The sequence below is a fragment of the Vidua macroura genome, chromosome 1 (genome assembly GCF_024509145.1).
Source record: "Vidua macroura isolate BioBank_ID:100142 chromosome 1, ASM2450914v1, whole genome shotgun sequence".
Classification (NCBI taxonomy): Eukaryota; Metazoa; Chordata; class Aves; order Passeriformes; family Viduidae; genus Vidua; species Vidua macroura.
Window position 1 is genome coordinate 118,022,338 of NC_071571.1, and position 15,715 is coordinate 118,038,052.

The following is a 15,715-nucleotide window of genomic DNA, read 5'->3' on the forward strand; positions in this document are numbered from 1 at the left end:
AACCAAATGGATGGCTTTTGCTTTCATGTGTTACTAATTCTCTCTACTCTGCTTGGGAACTAAACTAATGCCATGCTGTTTCACATATATGCTGTACTATATACACTGTAAAAACAGGTAATTTGAAACCTACGATGTTTTCACTGGCTTGTAGCTGTGTTCATGACTTTAGTACTTCTTTTTACACCTTCCTTTTCTCACCAGTTACGTATACATGTATAATATAGATATTGTATATTATCTTAGTAAACTTGTAGGAGCAAGTATTATGTCATTGCTGATTGTTTCAGTAATACCTTCAGTGCAGGAGCCCCTGTTGTTTTAGGTGCTTCTTCATTAAAATAAATAACTTTATGGCATATAAAGTTAACAATTATTTACAAAAAGGAAAAAAAAATACTGTAAAATGTGTTGATGGTGTAATTTTAATTTGGTTCTGATTGAAATATTTGGTAGAGTAAAAAAAAAAAACCATAAACTTTATGTCCAGTTTTCAAGCCTGAATTCTGCTTTGGGCTATATGGCTATAGTCTACATTATAGCTGCTTCACATAGCGTTGGATATTCACTGCATTATAGTACATTATGCTGCTTCGGGCTTGGATATTCACTAGACAGAATAAACAAAAATTAGTACCAAAGCATGTAATATAGGCTGTGAGATTAGGTGGGATATTACTCTTTTAAAAATTTGGAAATCATCTTATGGTTAAAGCCCCAAAGATTCTGCATAGGAAATGTTTGTTTGTTTGTTTGTGTTTTTAAAGGTCTAAGTACTGTGTGATAGAGGAGGTGGCAGCTTTTTTTGAGTGTGGAATTGTTGGCTTAGAGCAAGGATACTGGTCTAGTGCCTTGAAGGGTGGTTTTGGAGCCAATTTTAGCATCCATGTTGATGACCTTGCATAAGAAGTAGCACTTGTGAAATGTGGTGATTGATGAAGCCAGAGGCATTGTCAAATCAAAGGCAGGGTGCCTGAAAGGAGAGAAATGGACTAAAAGTCAACAGTGCAAAGTGCAAGACCTTGTATTTAGGGACTAGTATTGGGATTTACTGCTCTTAACATAGAGCCACTTAGTTGCAAATAGCTGCGGAAGAAAAAGCCATTATTTTATAATTTGCTAAAAGACGTTTATAAGCAGTTAGGGAAAAAGTGCACTAGCAACAGGCTGGACATCATGACCCATAAAGTTCCTTTCATTGTTCCTGTTCAATTGCTGGCTTGACAAAAGTGCATTACTGTTTGCAAAGAAAAAGTGAATACAGCAACATTTGTTCAATAACTGATGTCTCAGCAATGTATATGTACTTTTACAAGCACTATTTTGAATAAACCAGCATGTAGTGCTTGATGGAATATGGGCAGTTACACTTCATTTGTTATTTCTTCTCACTTGATTCAGTGTTTCTGAATAAAGAATTTTATCAGCTGATGACATTCAAATGAGTAAGTTTTTTCTCCTTCATGTACTTGCATGCTACAAATTGTGCATACAGCTTTATGCCTGATGTAGAGAAGACTGCAACTTGTAATTGAGAAACACTAAGCTTCAGGGAAAGTTACATAAAACAGGAAAAAAGAAAACCCTCTGACTTTGTAATGATAGATGGAATATGATAGTCTACCCTATTGCCTGGAGCTTAGTGTTTATGTTTTTGTATTGATTGAAATGCTTTAATTTTGCATTCTGTCTCAGTTACAACTATGCATTCAATGGTGCAATTTTGAGGAAGAGAATATTCTAATTAAATGATTTTTTTAAGAGAAGTGTTTAATGATGTGCATGTTTGCATGATCATTTGCATCTCTTAACTTACTATGGAGCTCCAGCAGACAAAAACAAGATAAATTATATTATATAGTGGCATTCATACAAAGTATCACAAAATGGTTCAGAAGGAAGTTATTTTTAAACAACAGGGACAAAACAAGGCTTTAAGTTGTGATTTAAGGAGATAAATTGCTTTTTGTCTGAGAAGGGAGAAGAGGATTGAATTACAGACAAAGAAGGAGGAGAAAACAAAAGCATGACCTTCCCATTTGGGAAAGTATGAGTGACACCAAAAGGGGTGACTGTGGCACCATGAGAAGAGGGAGTGGCTGAGTGTGAGGTCAAAGTGGTCAGAGGAGAAGGTCAGCTAGAAGTTCTACATTACAGGAATATGGTTTTGAAAATAATATAACCTTTTCCCTTTAGATTCAAAGGTAGGCTAAAAATGGGAGATAAGTAATTTTGTCTCACAGAGTAAGGTATGTATTTGGCTAAGACATTTCTGATGTTTTTAGAGCTGGGTGTTGAGAGGTGGGAAGAAAATGAAAAAGGAAATGGTGGCACGTCATCTTCAATGATGTGTTGAAGGTCTATCTCATCTTTGGCTATTATATGTAGTTTTCTTTTTTACCCTACTTGTTGGCTAGTCCAACATGCAGTTTGCTCACATCTCACACACAGAACAGAAGGCACACTTAAGCACAGTTACAGAGGAAACAGGGGTAGAGTTTAGTGAGATAAGGAAAAGGGGTGATCAAGTGCTGGGCTTGGCACCTTGGTTACACTTGGCTGGGCCCTTTTATCTCCTCTTCTCTTCATTTTGCCCTGCTTGTTCTTTCCCCCCACACACTTGTCTCCTTCCCAAATAAAAAAACCTTTCCCTAATTATTTTCCCCTGCTGATCTCAGTTTCATCACATCCATAACTAAATTTGATGTTACCAGCAGTGTTACCTAGGTCTTCTCAGCCTTAAATGGTATCACTGCTATGGCCACATCAATGTCCTTGGCCTTGCAAGACTCTTCACTTCAGAGGTGCTGTTATTTCAAAGTGAAGTGTTTCTCATCAAAGTTTGGCCATTTCTCACATAGCTTCTCCTTAGCTAACCATACAATTCAACCATCCTTCCTTGCACCATCTCTAACTTCTGTCATCTGATCACTCTGTTATGCCTGCATTACCATAAAAACTTCTACGGAAAGTGGATTTACTGCAGGTTCAGGTGGGACACAGTTTGGGGAGCCTTCTTGTATCAAGCACATAGTGAGGATGAACAAACACCCCCACACAGTTCCAAAGGTATTGCAACTCTAAGCTGCTGGTACTTAATTTTGAATTTTGTGTGTACCTGGGAATAACTCACATAGAAATATCTGTCGATAAAGATGCATTTTCTCTTTCACTGACAATTTGCAGGTAGATTCTTTTTAAGAATTTGGTGAGTGGTATAATTTTGTCTTTAGTATATACTGGATAAACATTTTTTTCTTAAGCAGCTACAAATCAGTATTTTTAATGTAATGTAGTACAGCAATGATACTTTTGACAAGTTTTCTTTTCAGTATATTGTGTTCTACTTTGAAAATGAATTATTTTTGTCATTATCAAAGGGTTATTTTGTCATTATGCTCTCTAAATGATGCAGTTCTATATAATTTTAAATAGTGAGCAGCATATTCTGTAGTATCTGTGAAATTATTTATGCAATAGTCATCTTTGTATTGACAGTTTTAAGCAGTTTGCAACACTCTTGAAACTGTTGGTATTTAATAAAAGTAGAATCTTCTATCTTCATAATAGTTTTTCTTCACACGCTTTTGGCATGAAACACCTAGCACATCAGCATATTCTTTCTGCTGTCCTGTGGTGTTATTTGTAACTTGCCCAGAAAACATACACTGTTTTCTTTTTAATGGACTTTAAATAGCAATCAAGCATATGCAGAACTGTACATCGAGAAATTCTGACCTTGGTCCATCACGCTGAATAAAAATACAAGTTCTGCTTCACTACTCAGAGAAGCTTAAACAACTTTGACTGTTTTAAGAACATCCCTTTACTTAATTTCACTATGTTTGAGAGCATTGCCTGTTCCATCTGAAAATACTGAGGAACTTTTTGCATGACTAAAGGCTGCAAATGATGGTAAAATGTCTATTGCATGTATTTATTTTGAAACTTAGAGCAGAAACATAAAGAAGTATCCTGAGGTCTACCAATGTCTGTAGAGGTGTCTGATGAGAAATTTTCTTTGTAAAATGAGTCATTAGTCAACTTCTGCTTTTTGAACAAAAATTTTTACATTGTGTGAATATATATAGTAAATCACTCTGACAAGTCACTTTATTGAAGTCAAATTGGAGATTTATAAATTAATAATCCTTATTTAACATGGAGCTTTGCTTGTAAAAAGTTAAGAAAAAAATTCTGTTGTTCAGCTATTTTGTTATTGAAACACAAATGACACTTAGCTAGCATTGTGGTGGGTTTATTCATAATTGTAAGGCAAGAGTTTCTATATGCTTAGGAAAGTGAGTGCCCAAGGACTTGTATATCAGAAATTTAATGAGAATGATTATTAAATATTAATAGCTTAAGGGTGAAAAATTAGGTCTCACCAGTGGGAATCTCGTAGACAGGAAAAGCTGTATTCACTAAAAAAGGAGATGTTTTCTGCTTACATTCCTTCAAATTAAAAACTGAAAAACAACAGCTGCTGATAGACTTTCTACAGGGATGTGTGAAGTCCAATCTTTCTGTCCAGCATTCTCTATCAAAAGCTTTGGCCACTGTGGACATATTTGATTGTTTTGAGAAAGTACAAAATCAATACATTCAGACCTGTTAAAAACCTAGGTTTCTAGATCTTCATTTTTTAAGGTAGCATAGAGAAGTGCACGTGGAACCTAAATTTTATATGCTGTATCTGAAGGGAAAGATAAGCCATGTCTGTTTTGTGTGATTTATGTAAAAAGGCTTGTGAGGCATTGTTAGACCTCAGTAGCACAAAAGTGTGCATTTCCTAAGACAAATGTAAAAGCCTGGCAGAATTTAATAATAAAGATGAGCTATGAAACTTGGTGAATATTCCCTTTATGCTAAATTAGCCTCTTTCTTATATAATTCCACCTTATTTTATTGCCATTCCTTGTTGTCTCTTTGTGCATGTTCTCACATGCATTTCTAGCATGACCTTCGTGGGTTCCGGAGCATCCTGTGCTTTAGCTGATATTTCCAAGCAGAAAGAGACTTGCTTTATCAGCTGATGATTGACTTTTCTGATGTAAATTTTCATCTTTCTGTTAAAAGAATGGAGAAGTGGAGCAATGTGTTAAATTGTGGGGATGATGCTTCAAGAGGGGGTTAATGGATCACTGTGGATAGTTAAAGAAGGAATATTCCAGTCAGATAGAAGAGATTGAGAAAAATGCAATCACACAACTGAATTAATTTAGATGAATTCTGATAGCTGCTGCTGTGCTGCTTTCTGTAATTTTTCTTAAGCCAGAAGATAAATTTCAACAAGGCTCCTGGAAGAAATGTAGTGGAACCAGGATTCAAACCTGGTGTCACAGAACTAGCCAGACCATACATGGAAGAAATGAGAATCAAGTTTGGCTCTATGACTGGGCCACTCAGTTTATCTGGTTATGCTCTGAAAATCATTAGGTATTTTCTATGCTGATTTTTACAAGAAGGGCAAGACAGACATCGTACGTGCCCGCCAGGGGAAATGAGAAGCTGCACCTGCTGGCATGCTTACATTGAAGCCATCCATCCATATGTGCCTGCTGTTTCCATGCTGTTTCCATGTTTGACTTTCTCTTTCCTGTTGGAAATATAGTGAAACACTCATAAAAACCCCTCAGTGCAGGTAGTGACTGTGTGAATGCCAGAGAGGGGGCACTTCATTTACCTCTGCCTCAACAAAAGAAAAATCCAGGGAAACACAACTCCTCAATTGCCTGTCTTCCCCTTATTTTGTTCCAAATTTGCACATGTTCCCTTTCATTGGTTTAAAAAGCCAGGAAAGTCGCCTATATTGCACAGATTTGGTAACCCTGAATAGTAAATTCAAATAAAAAATCCTCAAAGCAGTTAATAAAATTGCTGCAACAGACCTCCCACTGTATCCTGCTGGGGCTCCTGAGAAAAATAATTAATCTCAAGCCTACTTATTTCAACATTGTTCACATAGTGAACAAATATGTGGGGAAAAAGACCTTTCTGAAATAATTACCTAGTTCACTAGGTAATAATAATTACCTAGTTCATAGTTTTGACTGAGAAAAGTACTTAGCCATAACAGAGATGCCAGGCCATTTTTGTTACCATATTCCTTGTGTAGCTTTCCCAAAGTGAAGAGTTAATCTCAAAAGGTGATGTCCATGAGAAGCTGTATGATTACTACTGGTATTATTTTAATTTTTGTGTGGTATTTAGGTGTGAAAATCAGGACTACACTTTGCTAAGTGCAAAATAATGGAGAGACTGGTTCTTTCTTTACAGGGCATACATCATAAGATCAGCAAATTAATGACCAGTTGTTCTATTTTGAAAAAAAAAAATTATAGAATCATAGAATGGCCTGGTTTGGAAGGGACCTTAAAGATCATCTAGTTCTGATTCTCCTGCCATGGGTAGGGCCACCTTCCACAAGACCAGGTTGCTTACATACCATTAATCTGAGCAATCTATTCTGGCCTTGAACACTTCCAGGGATGGGGCATCTTCTACAACTTCAGGCAGCCTGTTCCAGTGCTTCACCACCTGCTGGGTAAAGAATTTCTTCCTGGTATCTAATTTAAACTCACTCTCTTTCAGTCTGAGGCCATTTCCCTTTGTCCTATCATCACATGCTCTTGTAAAATATCCCTCTCCAGCCATTTAGGTACTGAAAGGCTGCAAAACGGTTTTCCTAGAACCCTCTCCTCTCCAGGCTGAACAATCTCCAACTCTCTCAGCCTGGCTTCAGAGCAGACTTTCAGCCCTTTGATCATCTTTGTGGCTCTCCTCTGGACTTGCTCCATCAGGTCCATGTTCTTATTAGGGGCCCCAGAGCTGGATTGAACATTCCAGGTGGGGTCTCATGAGACTGGAGAGGGAGAATCCATTCCCCTGACCTGCTGGCCTTTCTTCTTGTGATGCAGCCCAGGGTGCAGCTGGCCTTCTGGACCACAAGTACCAGATCACATTTAGCTTCTTCTCTACTGATGCCCCAAGTCTTTCTCCTCAGGGCTGTTCTCAATCCATTCTCTGCCCAGCTTGTATCTGTGCTTGTGGTGCTTTATTTAGGTTGTTTTCCCTAATTTTGAAATACACAAATTTTCCATAGTTTTTTTTCAAATTCTTTTTGGAAGCATAGTTCAGTTCTCTCTTGCAAATTTACAGCAGAATTGTGTGATTTGTAAAGGGCTAAATGTAAGTGGAAAGGATTATTCATGCTCTTAGTGATTCCTTCACTAACAATGGAGAAGACAGCATGATCAGAAATAGTAACATTTCTATTGTAGCTGGGCAAGTTGTGGTCCAGATCATGGCCAAGCCTGTCCATCTGCAGGGAGGGAAGCAGAGCAGTCTCAGCAGCATGGTTGCATTCCTAGTCTGCACCAGTGAACAAGATCTGCAAAAAAGTGGGAAACAAGCAAATTCTTGGCTTTATGATTGTCACTGTAGGACAAAACAAACCCCTTGCACAATGATTTTCAGAATAAATAATTGTTGTCCCATTTTGGGAGACGTAAGAGCAACATCTTGCATCAGCTGCAGAATGAAGGCACTGCTGCCCGATCCAGTGTTCGCCTCCAGTCTAAGCCTAAGGACTTGGTACGTGGGAACCATTGTTCACTTCCAGTTACTTATCATTGTCATCTCTCTTCTTGTTGTACTATCTTTCAGAAATAAAATGGAAATAAATGGACAGTTTCTTGAAATGCCTATGTGCTTGTTTGATACCTGCCTTGTGGGGGTGTGTGATTTGATTTTTGAATAATAGCATCTGTCTCACAGAGCAGTGTCTCTGCAGTGAGGAGCTCTGTGCCATGTTCTGATTAAGGCAGCTAGATTTTTTTTTGGTGACTTCTAATAAATTTCTCTGAGGTTTGATTTTTCCATCTTCTAAAGAACAGCAGGTAATTCTAACTTGGTTGGGGAAGCCTGTAAGGAGGCTTAAAATCATAGACTAGGCAGTGGTGTAGCAGAGCCACTTTAAAACCATTGCAGTGCATTTTAAAACCATGGGGCAGTGTCTGTTCCCTCAGCAGCAGGGGCCATGCAGGTGAACAGTGTAGTGTGTGGCAGTGCCCTGCTGGTGAAGACTGCATGGGATCCAGCACAGGAGCTCTGGCACCTGTGGCTAAAGTGTGTTGGACAGTATTTGTGTGCTGAGGCACTGACAGGCACTGTGGCTGAGGGTAATTCTTCTTTTAGCTGTTCTGAAAACAAATTGGACTATACAACAAAAAACATCTAATTTGGAAATATTTATTGGTAGGCAAGTGAGCTGTGAAAATATAAATCTCTTGATAAACTCTCCCTGCTGTATCAACGTTAGTGGTACATACAAGGCAGTTTCTTGCTGTGCTCCTTTCTTTCAGGGAAACCGGAAAATCCCAGGAAATACTCTGTTTCTCTTTAAAGCACAGGACTAATGATCTTGTTACAAGTTTATATCTGACAGGAGCAACTTTGTGTTTGCAAATGTTTCCTTCCTCTTGCCAAATAAGTTGTAGCTGTAATTCATTTGAAATTGAACAAGAGACTTGGAGCAGCAACATACTATAAATTAACTATTAATTCAGAAGATAATTTTTTGAATGCTGAAATTTCAAAACAATTAACTTAATAATGATTTTTATATTGGTTCCATCCTCAATGCATAAACTGCTCATTACATCTTCATGTTGTCTATTGATCCATCTTTTATACCAGTTTATTCCATTCTCCTGCTTACCAATTGCACCCACGAGCCTGAATTTATTGGAACAGTTAAATGTCATCTAATGCACTGTAGCTGGGAAACAGATCCAGTAGACAAACCTATTATTATACTAATGGAGTTTTTTGAATTACATTTCACTAAGCTCAGTGTTATCTTCCATGTTATTCTCAAACCCAGTGACAGGTGGAATAGTTTAATATCTCTGAGCTGTGTATAGTTTTAGTCTGTTTGCTTAATGAACCTATGGTTTCAGGCATTGTTTTCCATTATTTCTAAAGAAGCTTAAATGTTTAAAACAGTTATAAGCAAAACAAGCAAGCAGCAAAATTGTTCTGGACTATAGAGGCAGTTTTCCTTTCAGAAATTTTAGGAAGCAGCAGTGCACTGCCCCAAATTCTGAAAAAAAATCAAAATAAAATTATTTGGAAAAATATTTTTAGAAACATAAACCAGTACTAATACAAATAAGTACAACTCACCTAATTTCTGTGGAACTATGCAGTTAAAAACTGAATTCTGTCTGTGGATTGAAAGGCACACCATTTTTGAGAAGTAGGAAAAATCTCATGCCAGAGTGACCTGCTCTGTCTTTGCTGAGAAGCAGCAAATGCCTTAATGTAATTATTAAATAGAAACATTGAATCTCTGATACTCCTGACTGAAATCACTGCTAATTACTTTTGACTAGGATGTCACATAAGTTACAAGGTGATTAAACAAACCCCAGTCCACCAAATCTTTTTCAATTCAGGGAATTCCTCTTCTTTTGAAATTAATCTGGCAGTCTCATTGGAGAACACTTTGCATCCTGGAGGGTGCAAGGTGCAATTCATGCCTTGCCGCCATTCTTTTGTAGATAAACAAACGCAGAATGACCAACCTTGTTCTGTCCAATTAATAAGCAAGCAGAAGACTCCAGTTAGCAAAAAATTAGGAAAACCAGTTTCTCTGCAGTTGAGTAACATCTCTCATGTTTGCTGGGCAAATGAGCAATGAAACACTTAGCTATGCTTGGCTTTTTAGTTATAGGAAGAGATGATGGCTCACCTTATTCTTTGTACCATTAACAAGAAGACAAATCTCCCTGTGAATAAGGGAGTTTTGCCTGTAAACATAGTAAATATAGTATTAGCAGTATTAGCTTCCTTCTTGCTGTTCTAAGGGAAGCAGTCATACAGTCAAGCTCTGCTGCTGAAGCCCAACATATTATGCAGTTAATAAAATCCATTGCAGAGGTGACAAAACCTCCCCTGAGAGCTGAGCTATCCATGCAATCCTCATGCTTTTCCTTTTTAACAGAGCTTTTCATTTGCACTCTGCATTCATGGAAGGGGTTTGAATCCCCCTCCCTTGCATAGCAGCAGGCTCTTGGCTCCTCACTGCTGCTGGAGTGGGGAGGCTGCTGAACAAAGGAATTACAAAAGCTTTTCATTTTCATGATCCAGTGGCACAGTTATTCAGCTCCTCTTTTCTTGATGAACTGGGTTTATCAACGAAAGAGGGGTTATCTCATCAGCCGAAGCCTACGTGGCACTGTCTGCTTACATCCTTTGTCACAGAGCCTGAAAAGAATCTATTACCAGAGTCAACAGTTGTCTTGGATTGCCAGTGAGTCCTTCAGCAGCCTGTTTGGAGAGAGTGAGGCTGGAGAGTCACCTTCCCTCTGTCCCTGGGCTTTATTCACAAGGAACATTCTGCAGAGTGTCAAGAGAAACCACAAGCAGTATTAGAAAACAGACTGGAGACCTTACTTAGGATTCATCAATGAGCTGAGTGACAGAGCAGAGCTTGATTTGCACCTTTCTGAAAATCAAATAAACTTACACCATGGATCATGTGCTGTTGTGCAATAGGATACACCTGTATTTAGTCTTTTCAAAAATCTCTGTAAGCCTTACTTCTGCAATTGTTTCCTTTCCTGTCACATAGTTTTTACTGAAATGACACAGCTACTCTCCCAGTAATAACTCTTCTGAAGGCATTTCACAAGCTCTTTAATATCTGCGGTCTTAGTATTAATTATCCAGGACCTTTTAAGGAACTTACTCCTATGGGACACAGAAATGGCCAAAGGATATTTACAGTCATTCTTTGCAAGCATAGAGAAAGCCAGTCTTTGAGTAAGCTATCTCAAATTAGCATTATTGTGAGTTTGGTGGATATTAGTAATGTCATTACCTTTCCCAATACTAAATTAGGTGTATAAAACTACTTTTTCTCCCCTAAAGGAAACATAATTATCATCTATGTGGATATGTTTTAGGTCTGCACTCCAGATTCACTTGCTATTACTTTTAGTTGAAATATCAAAAAATGACATTGCAAGAGCTTATCTCTTTCCTGTGCTCTGTCACGAGCAGTCTTGCGTAGTTTTAGGAATATTCAGATGTGGTTCTCTGCTTAATTCTAATTTTTTTTCTAAGTAAGAAAATCCCTCTGGAACTTATACAAAATTTCATAAAGTCCAGTAATGGAGGTCATGCAAAATCAGAAGACAGAGTGAGTGGAGACATTAAATAGCTATCAGTCCAATGGAAGAACAGGTTTAAAAAGGAGGATCCTCTTAGTGGTTTTTTGTTTTGTTTTTCACTGTGAATTGTTGTAAATCTTGGTCTCTGGCAATTTTTTCTAACCTAAATTTCTGTGCTGTTAGTGCCACTGGGAACTATTGGTGAGTCTAGAAAATCAAAATTGCTTTTCTGTGACATTTAAGATTACTTTTTTTTTAAAAAAAGGAGGTTACAGACTGTCTAGGAATCACTATAAACTCTGTTAGATGAATTATAAAATAGATTTCAGTACCAGGAACTTGGCAGGAATTTGACCCAAATAATTTCAGTGCAACCATGGTGATGGAAGTCAAAAATATATTTATCCAGGAGAGGACTGAATTATTTGTTATGGAGGATTTTGTGTAGAGTTTTTATTTTTAATGAATGGTTCTCAAGCAGTAAATTTATGTAACTGTAGAAGTACAGACTTGTGCCTTTGTTGACAGTACATTTCTTCCACTTGCTGTAGAGCACCTGGTGTGATTTCCCTTTCCAGTTCTTAAGAAAAACTTTCACAAACTTTGTTATCCACAGTCAATGATTTTTGGTGGTTAAGATGCTTAGCAGGAGGACATGCGTGATACATTTGGGGGGGACTGAACTATTCCCATAACCCTAGATTTCAAATGCCTCCCTGGGCTGAGGGAGAGCAAGATATATGGCACCTCCTGGCTGTTGGGTAGATGCTGGAGTCAGCATTCTTCTTCTCTCATGTGAGCACAAAATGTTTATGTTTGTATTTGCATAGAATGCCACTTATGAATGGTGAGTATGGTAATTTCCCATTGTTATTTGATTAATTGCCTGACTACCAGGGCTATTCTAAGGACTTTTTAGGTAACTCTTGTATATTCCCTGATTAGCATATCTGATAAATTCAGTAATTAAACTGTATGGTGCTATCTGTGCAATCACTTAGTTTTATTTGTCCCATTTGCTTATCTGTGTCTCCCTCAAAGCTCTGAGTGTGGATGAGAGAACTGCTGAGTGTTCAATAAGGTGACATTTATGTGTCTATCTGTGAAGTTTACTAAATTTCCATCCTTTTATTGCCACCCTTACTCACTCACCTCAATCACAAACCAGTCCATTGCATTTGAGAAAAAGCAAATGCAATTCACACTCCCAAATGAGACTCTTTCTACTATAAATATATCCCTTTCTGCATTGTTTACATTTTTTCCTTTCTCCTCTCATGTTGAAATGATATTTAGATGTTATATTTGAGAAAGCTAGTGATTTTGTCAAGTCTTCCTAGCTTTTTTCCCAATCACTTTCAAACATAGATGGGCCAGTCAGTTTAGGATAGACACTATTTTCTTGCATTACAAATATAAGAAAAGTCATGTAATTCATTTTTCATCTTTATTCTGCAGTGCTACTTCCCAAAGCCAAGGGCAGCCTGGAGTATGTTCTAAAATAACAGGAGGTATCTTCATGTAAGCTCCTCTAGTTGGTTTGTTAGAGATGGCATTCTGTTCCAACTTTATGGCCAGGAAAAATCCCAATTTATCAAAAAAAGGAATGTTTTGTTGTTTTTTTTTTTTTTTTTTTTTTTTTTTTTTTTTTGTTAGTTTTTTTTTTTTTTTGTGTGGTTTTTTTTTTTTGTTTTTTTTTTTTTTTTTTTTTTTGTTACTCATTCACATCTCAAAGTGGTCATAGGAATATTTTTATAAAGACCTGCCTGAGGAATAGATACTCAAGAGCAAGGCAGGCTAAGTTGCCAAGTAACTGGGAAAAATAACTGGAAGTTGCAGGGTAGTTGAATGTGAATTGCTTATTTATACTATCTTCTTTTGTTTGCATTGTAATTTTACACTTCTTGAAACAAATGTTCGAATTTGGAAGAAATTGTTCTGTAAGCTAGATGTAGATACAAACCCATTTCAAAACTGTCTTGCTTTTGATTCTATTTGATTATTATTTTATTTATTGACTGCTTAACCAGGCTTGCTTCACTGGTTTTACCTCTTCTTTATGGTAACTATTTTTTGCAATTCTAGCTTTGCAAGACCCATGTGCACGACATCATGTCGTACCAGTTGCCAAACAGCCATTGTTTGAACTTGTCTTGTGCTGAAGTCCATTTGTCTTTTATTCCAGCTGTGGAGTCAGTGGGATGCTGAAATGTGTGAACAGCTGTGGCAGCAGCTCTCTGGCCACTGAGAGCAGGCACAGACTTTCCCAGGCATTTTCCCAGGGAAGGATGTGAGAAGCTCAGAGAACAGAATAAGAAACAATTCTTATCTCCACTTGTTGCACCTGCTGTTGTGCACATGTGGAATGTGTCATGGAGATTTGTTTACCAAAGGGTGATTTCTTAATTGGACACTGGATGGTGTTTGGATTGATTGACCAATCAGGTCAAAGCTGTATCAGACTGGCTGTAAGGGTTATTGAGTTTCTTAATAAGTATAATATAATATAGTATAGGATGATATAATAAAGCAATTGATCAGCCTTCTGCAATCATGCAGTCAATGCTAATTATTACCCGGCTGGGGGCCTGCGGTGACAGCCATTGTTTTGGCATAGCTCTGCTCTACAAGAAAGTGAAGGAACAGGATGAGAGTTGTGAAAATGCTGGGAACAGCAGTGGAACCACCCTCATGGGCTGCAGTGTACCCTCTGTGGCCCCTAAGTGAGAGACCTGTGAAGAACCAAAAGCTACCAAGCTCTGTCATTGTGGAGTTGTGTCACTTGTGTTAAAGTCCATCAGGGATAGAGTGGTCAGTGCATGAACTGTACTGCTCAATAGCAGTTTAAAAATTATGGTGACAATGACTTCTGATGGGTAAAGGTTGTGTGAATCTGATGAAAATTTCAAAGGCTGAGAGAAGATACACGAAAATCTACCTCAATAATAATAGAAGTTCCATAATTTGCGGTGGCTGTGCAGAGGTTTGCTGTTAGCACCTCCCCCAAAACAGATTATATTTACTTGGGAAAATTAGAGATTTGTGTGGGTGCAAAAGAAGAGAAATGCATGAGACAGCTGTAGCAAAACTGTGTGGATGCACAATGTATAGTACAGCCCTTCCCAATTAGTCTAAGTGGAAGACTGCAGTGCAAAATAACTTTCAAACTTAGATAAACTGAAGCAATACTGTGATGTTAATATCATGCTGAACTTTCTGAAGTTCATAAAATGTATTGTTGAAACTAATTAATATGCTGTTTTTTTTTTTTTTTTTTAATATGCCAAAGGCCTCAAGTTAGTAGTTTGATAATTAGGCCATGTTTCATATTTAGATACAAATTTCAGATAACTAGAAATGCTGAGATGCCATGCGGGTTAAGTGGGCACCATTATTTGAGCTATTTAAAGCATTTTAGTGGTAGCTGATAAAGTGCAAAGTAAGCTGGACAGAGAGGTTATTTTCCATGATATATTAAATATGTAGGCATAAATAGAGTTACATTTTTCTACTCTAGTTAAAAGAGACTGAAACTCTTCATAAGTTGCTACAACAAGTAGTCGACTACTGCTGACAGCAGCATCTCCTCATGACAAGGTGTGTTAGGCTTTTCAGGAATGAGCTGTCATTTTCTACTTTGTGCTGGAGTGAAAAAGAAAGGCAGTTTTTAACAATGCTACATCATGTCAAATTGCTTTCCAGAAATCCCAATTTCTTAATTTTTCTAAGTTTAAATTGAACTGCTTTTATGTTTTGCTGTCTGCTTTCTGTTCCATCTTCCTCTGCTGCCAAAATGTATTCATCTCTGCCTGAGGTTTGTGTCATGAAGCACTTTAATACAGTCTGATGTCAAATATAGGCTATGGGATGGACATGCTCTGTAGTAACAGTAGCAAAAATGTTACAGAAATTTTAAAATGTAGCAACAAAATATTCAAGACATTTTCTGTGCTGTCTTTCCCAGACAGGTTTTTTGAAATTTGGGACACTCATGCCCTGGAAATGAAACATTTTCAGTATCTCAAGTGAAAGAAACCTTTATAAATGAAAGCAGTAAGTATAACCTGGTATTTTGGAGAATGTTGAGAAAGGATTTTTCTGCCAGCATCTCCAACTACTTCACCTAACAGCTGTTTCTAGCAAATTTTCCTTAGTATTACCTTGTCTCCGGTGCTTAGAACATACACATTTTTCTGAAAGGGCTGTGTTGCAAGTCACCATGGGGAGGGGAAAGGATAACAAATTCTCATTTGTTGTGGCAAATGGTACTTTTGCCATTTTTGAGGAACAATGAAAACTGTAGCCTGCTGAGGAAAGGGAGACCTCCAGCCCTTGGGATATCATGATACAGACGAAAAGAAAAATTGTTTCCAGTATCAAATTGTACAATATTTAGAAGCAGGTGCCCTTTGGGTAGGTTTTTAATTTAAATTGCTGCATGGGAGCCTTTCCTTGCTAGGGAAATAGATCATGTGTGGATTGTGCTTGAGCAGAATACATTCCTCTTAGGACCTTTTGGTGCATGTAATGAGGAG

At 37.6% G+C, this 15,715-nt stretch overlaps 1 protein-coding gene across 4 annotated transcripts in view; it reads left to right on the plus strand.

Annotated features, from left to right (window-relative positions):
• The window catches only part of NKAIN3 (sodium/potassium transporting ATPase interacting 3), a 341,572-nt gene that overhangs the window by 39,623 nt on the left and 286,234 nt on the right, over nt 1–15,715 (plus strand). The window contains exon 1 of one of the 4 annotated variants that reach the window (XM_053996761.1): nt 15,153–15,233. The exons of the other annotated variants lie outside the window; for them this stretch is intronic. Within the exon in view, the coding sequence (XP_053852736.1) occupies nt 15,225–15,233 (9 nt within the window). The 5' untranslated portion in view covers nt 15,153–15,224. Of the gene's footprint in view, nt 1–15,152; nt 15,234–15,715 lie in introns of those variants that run through there. 4 annotated transcript variants of the gene reach the window in all.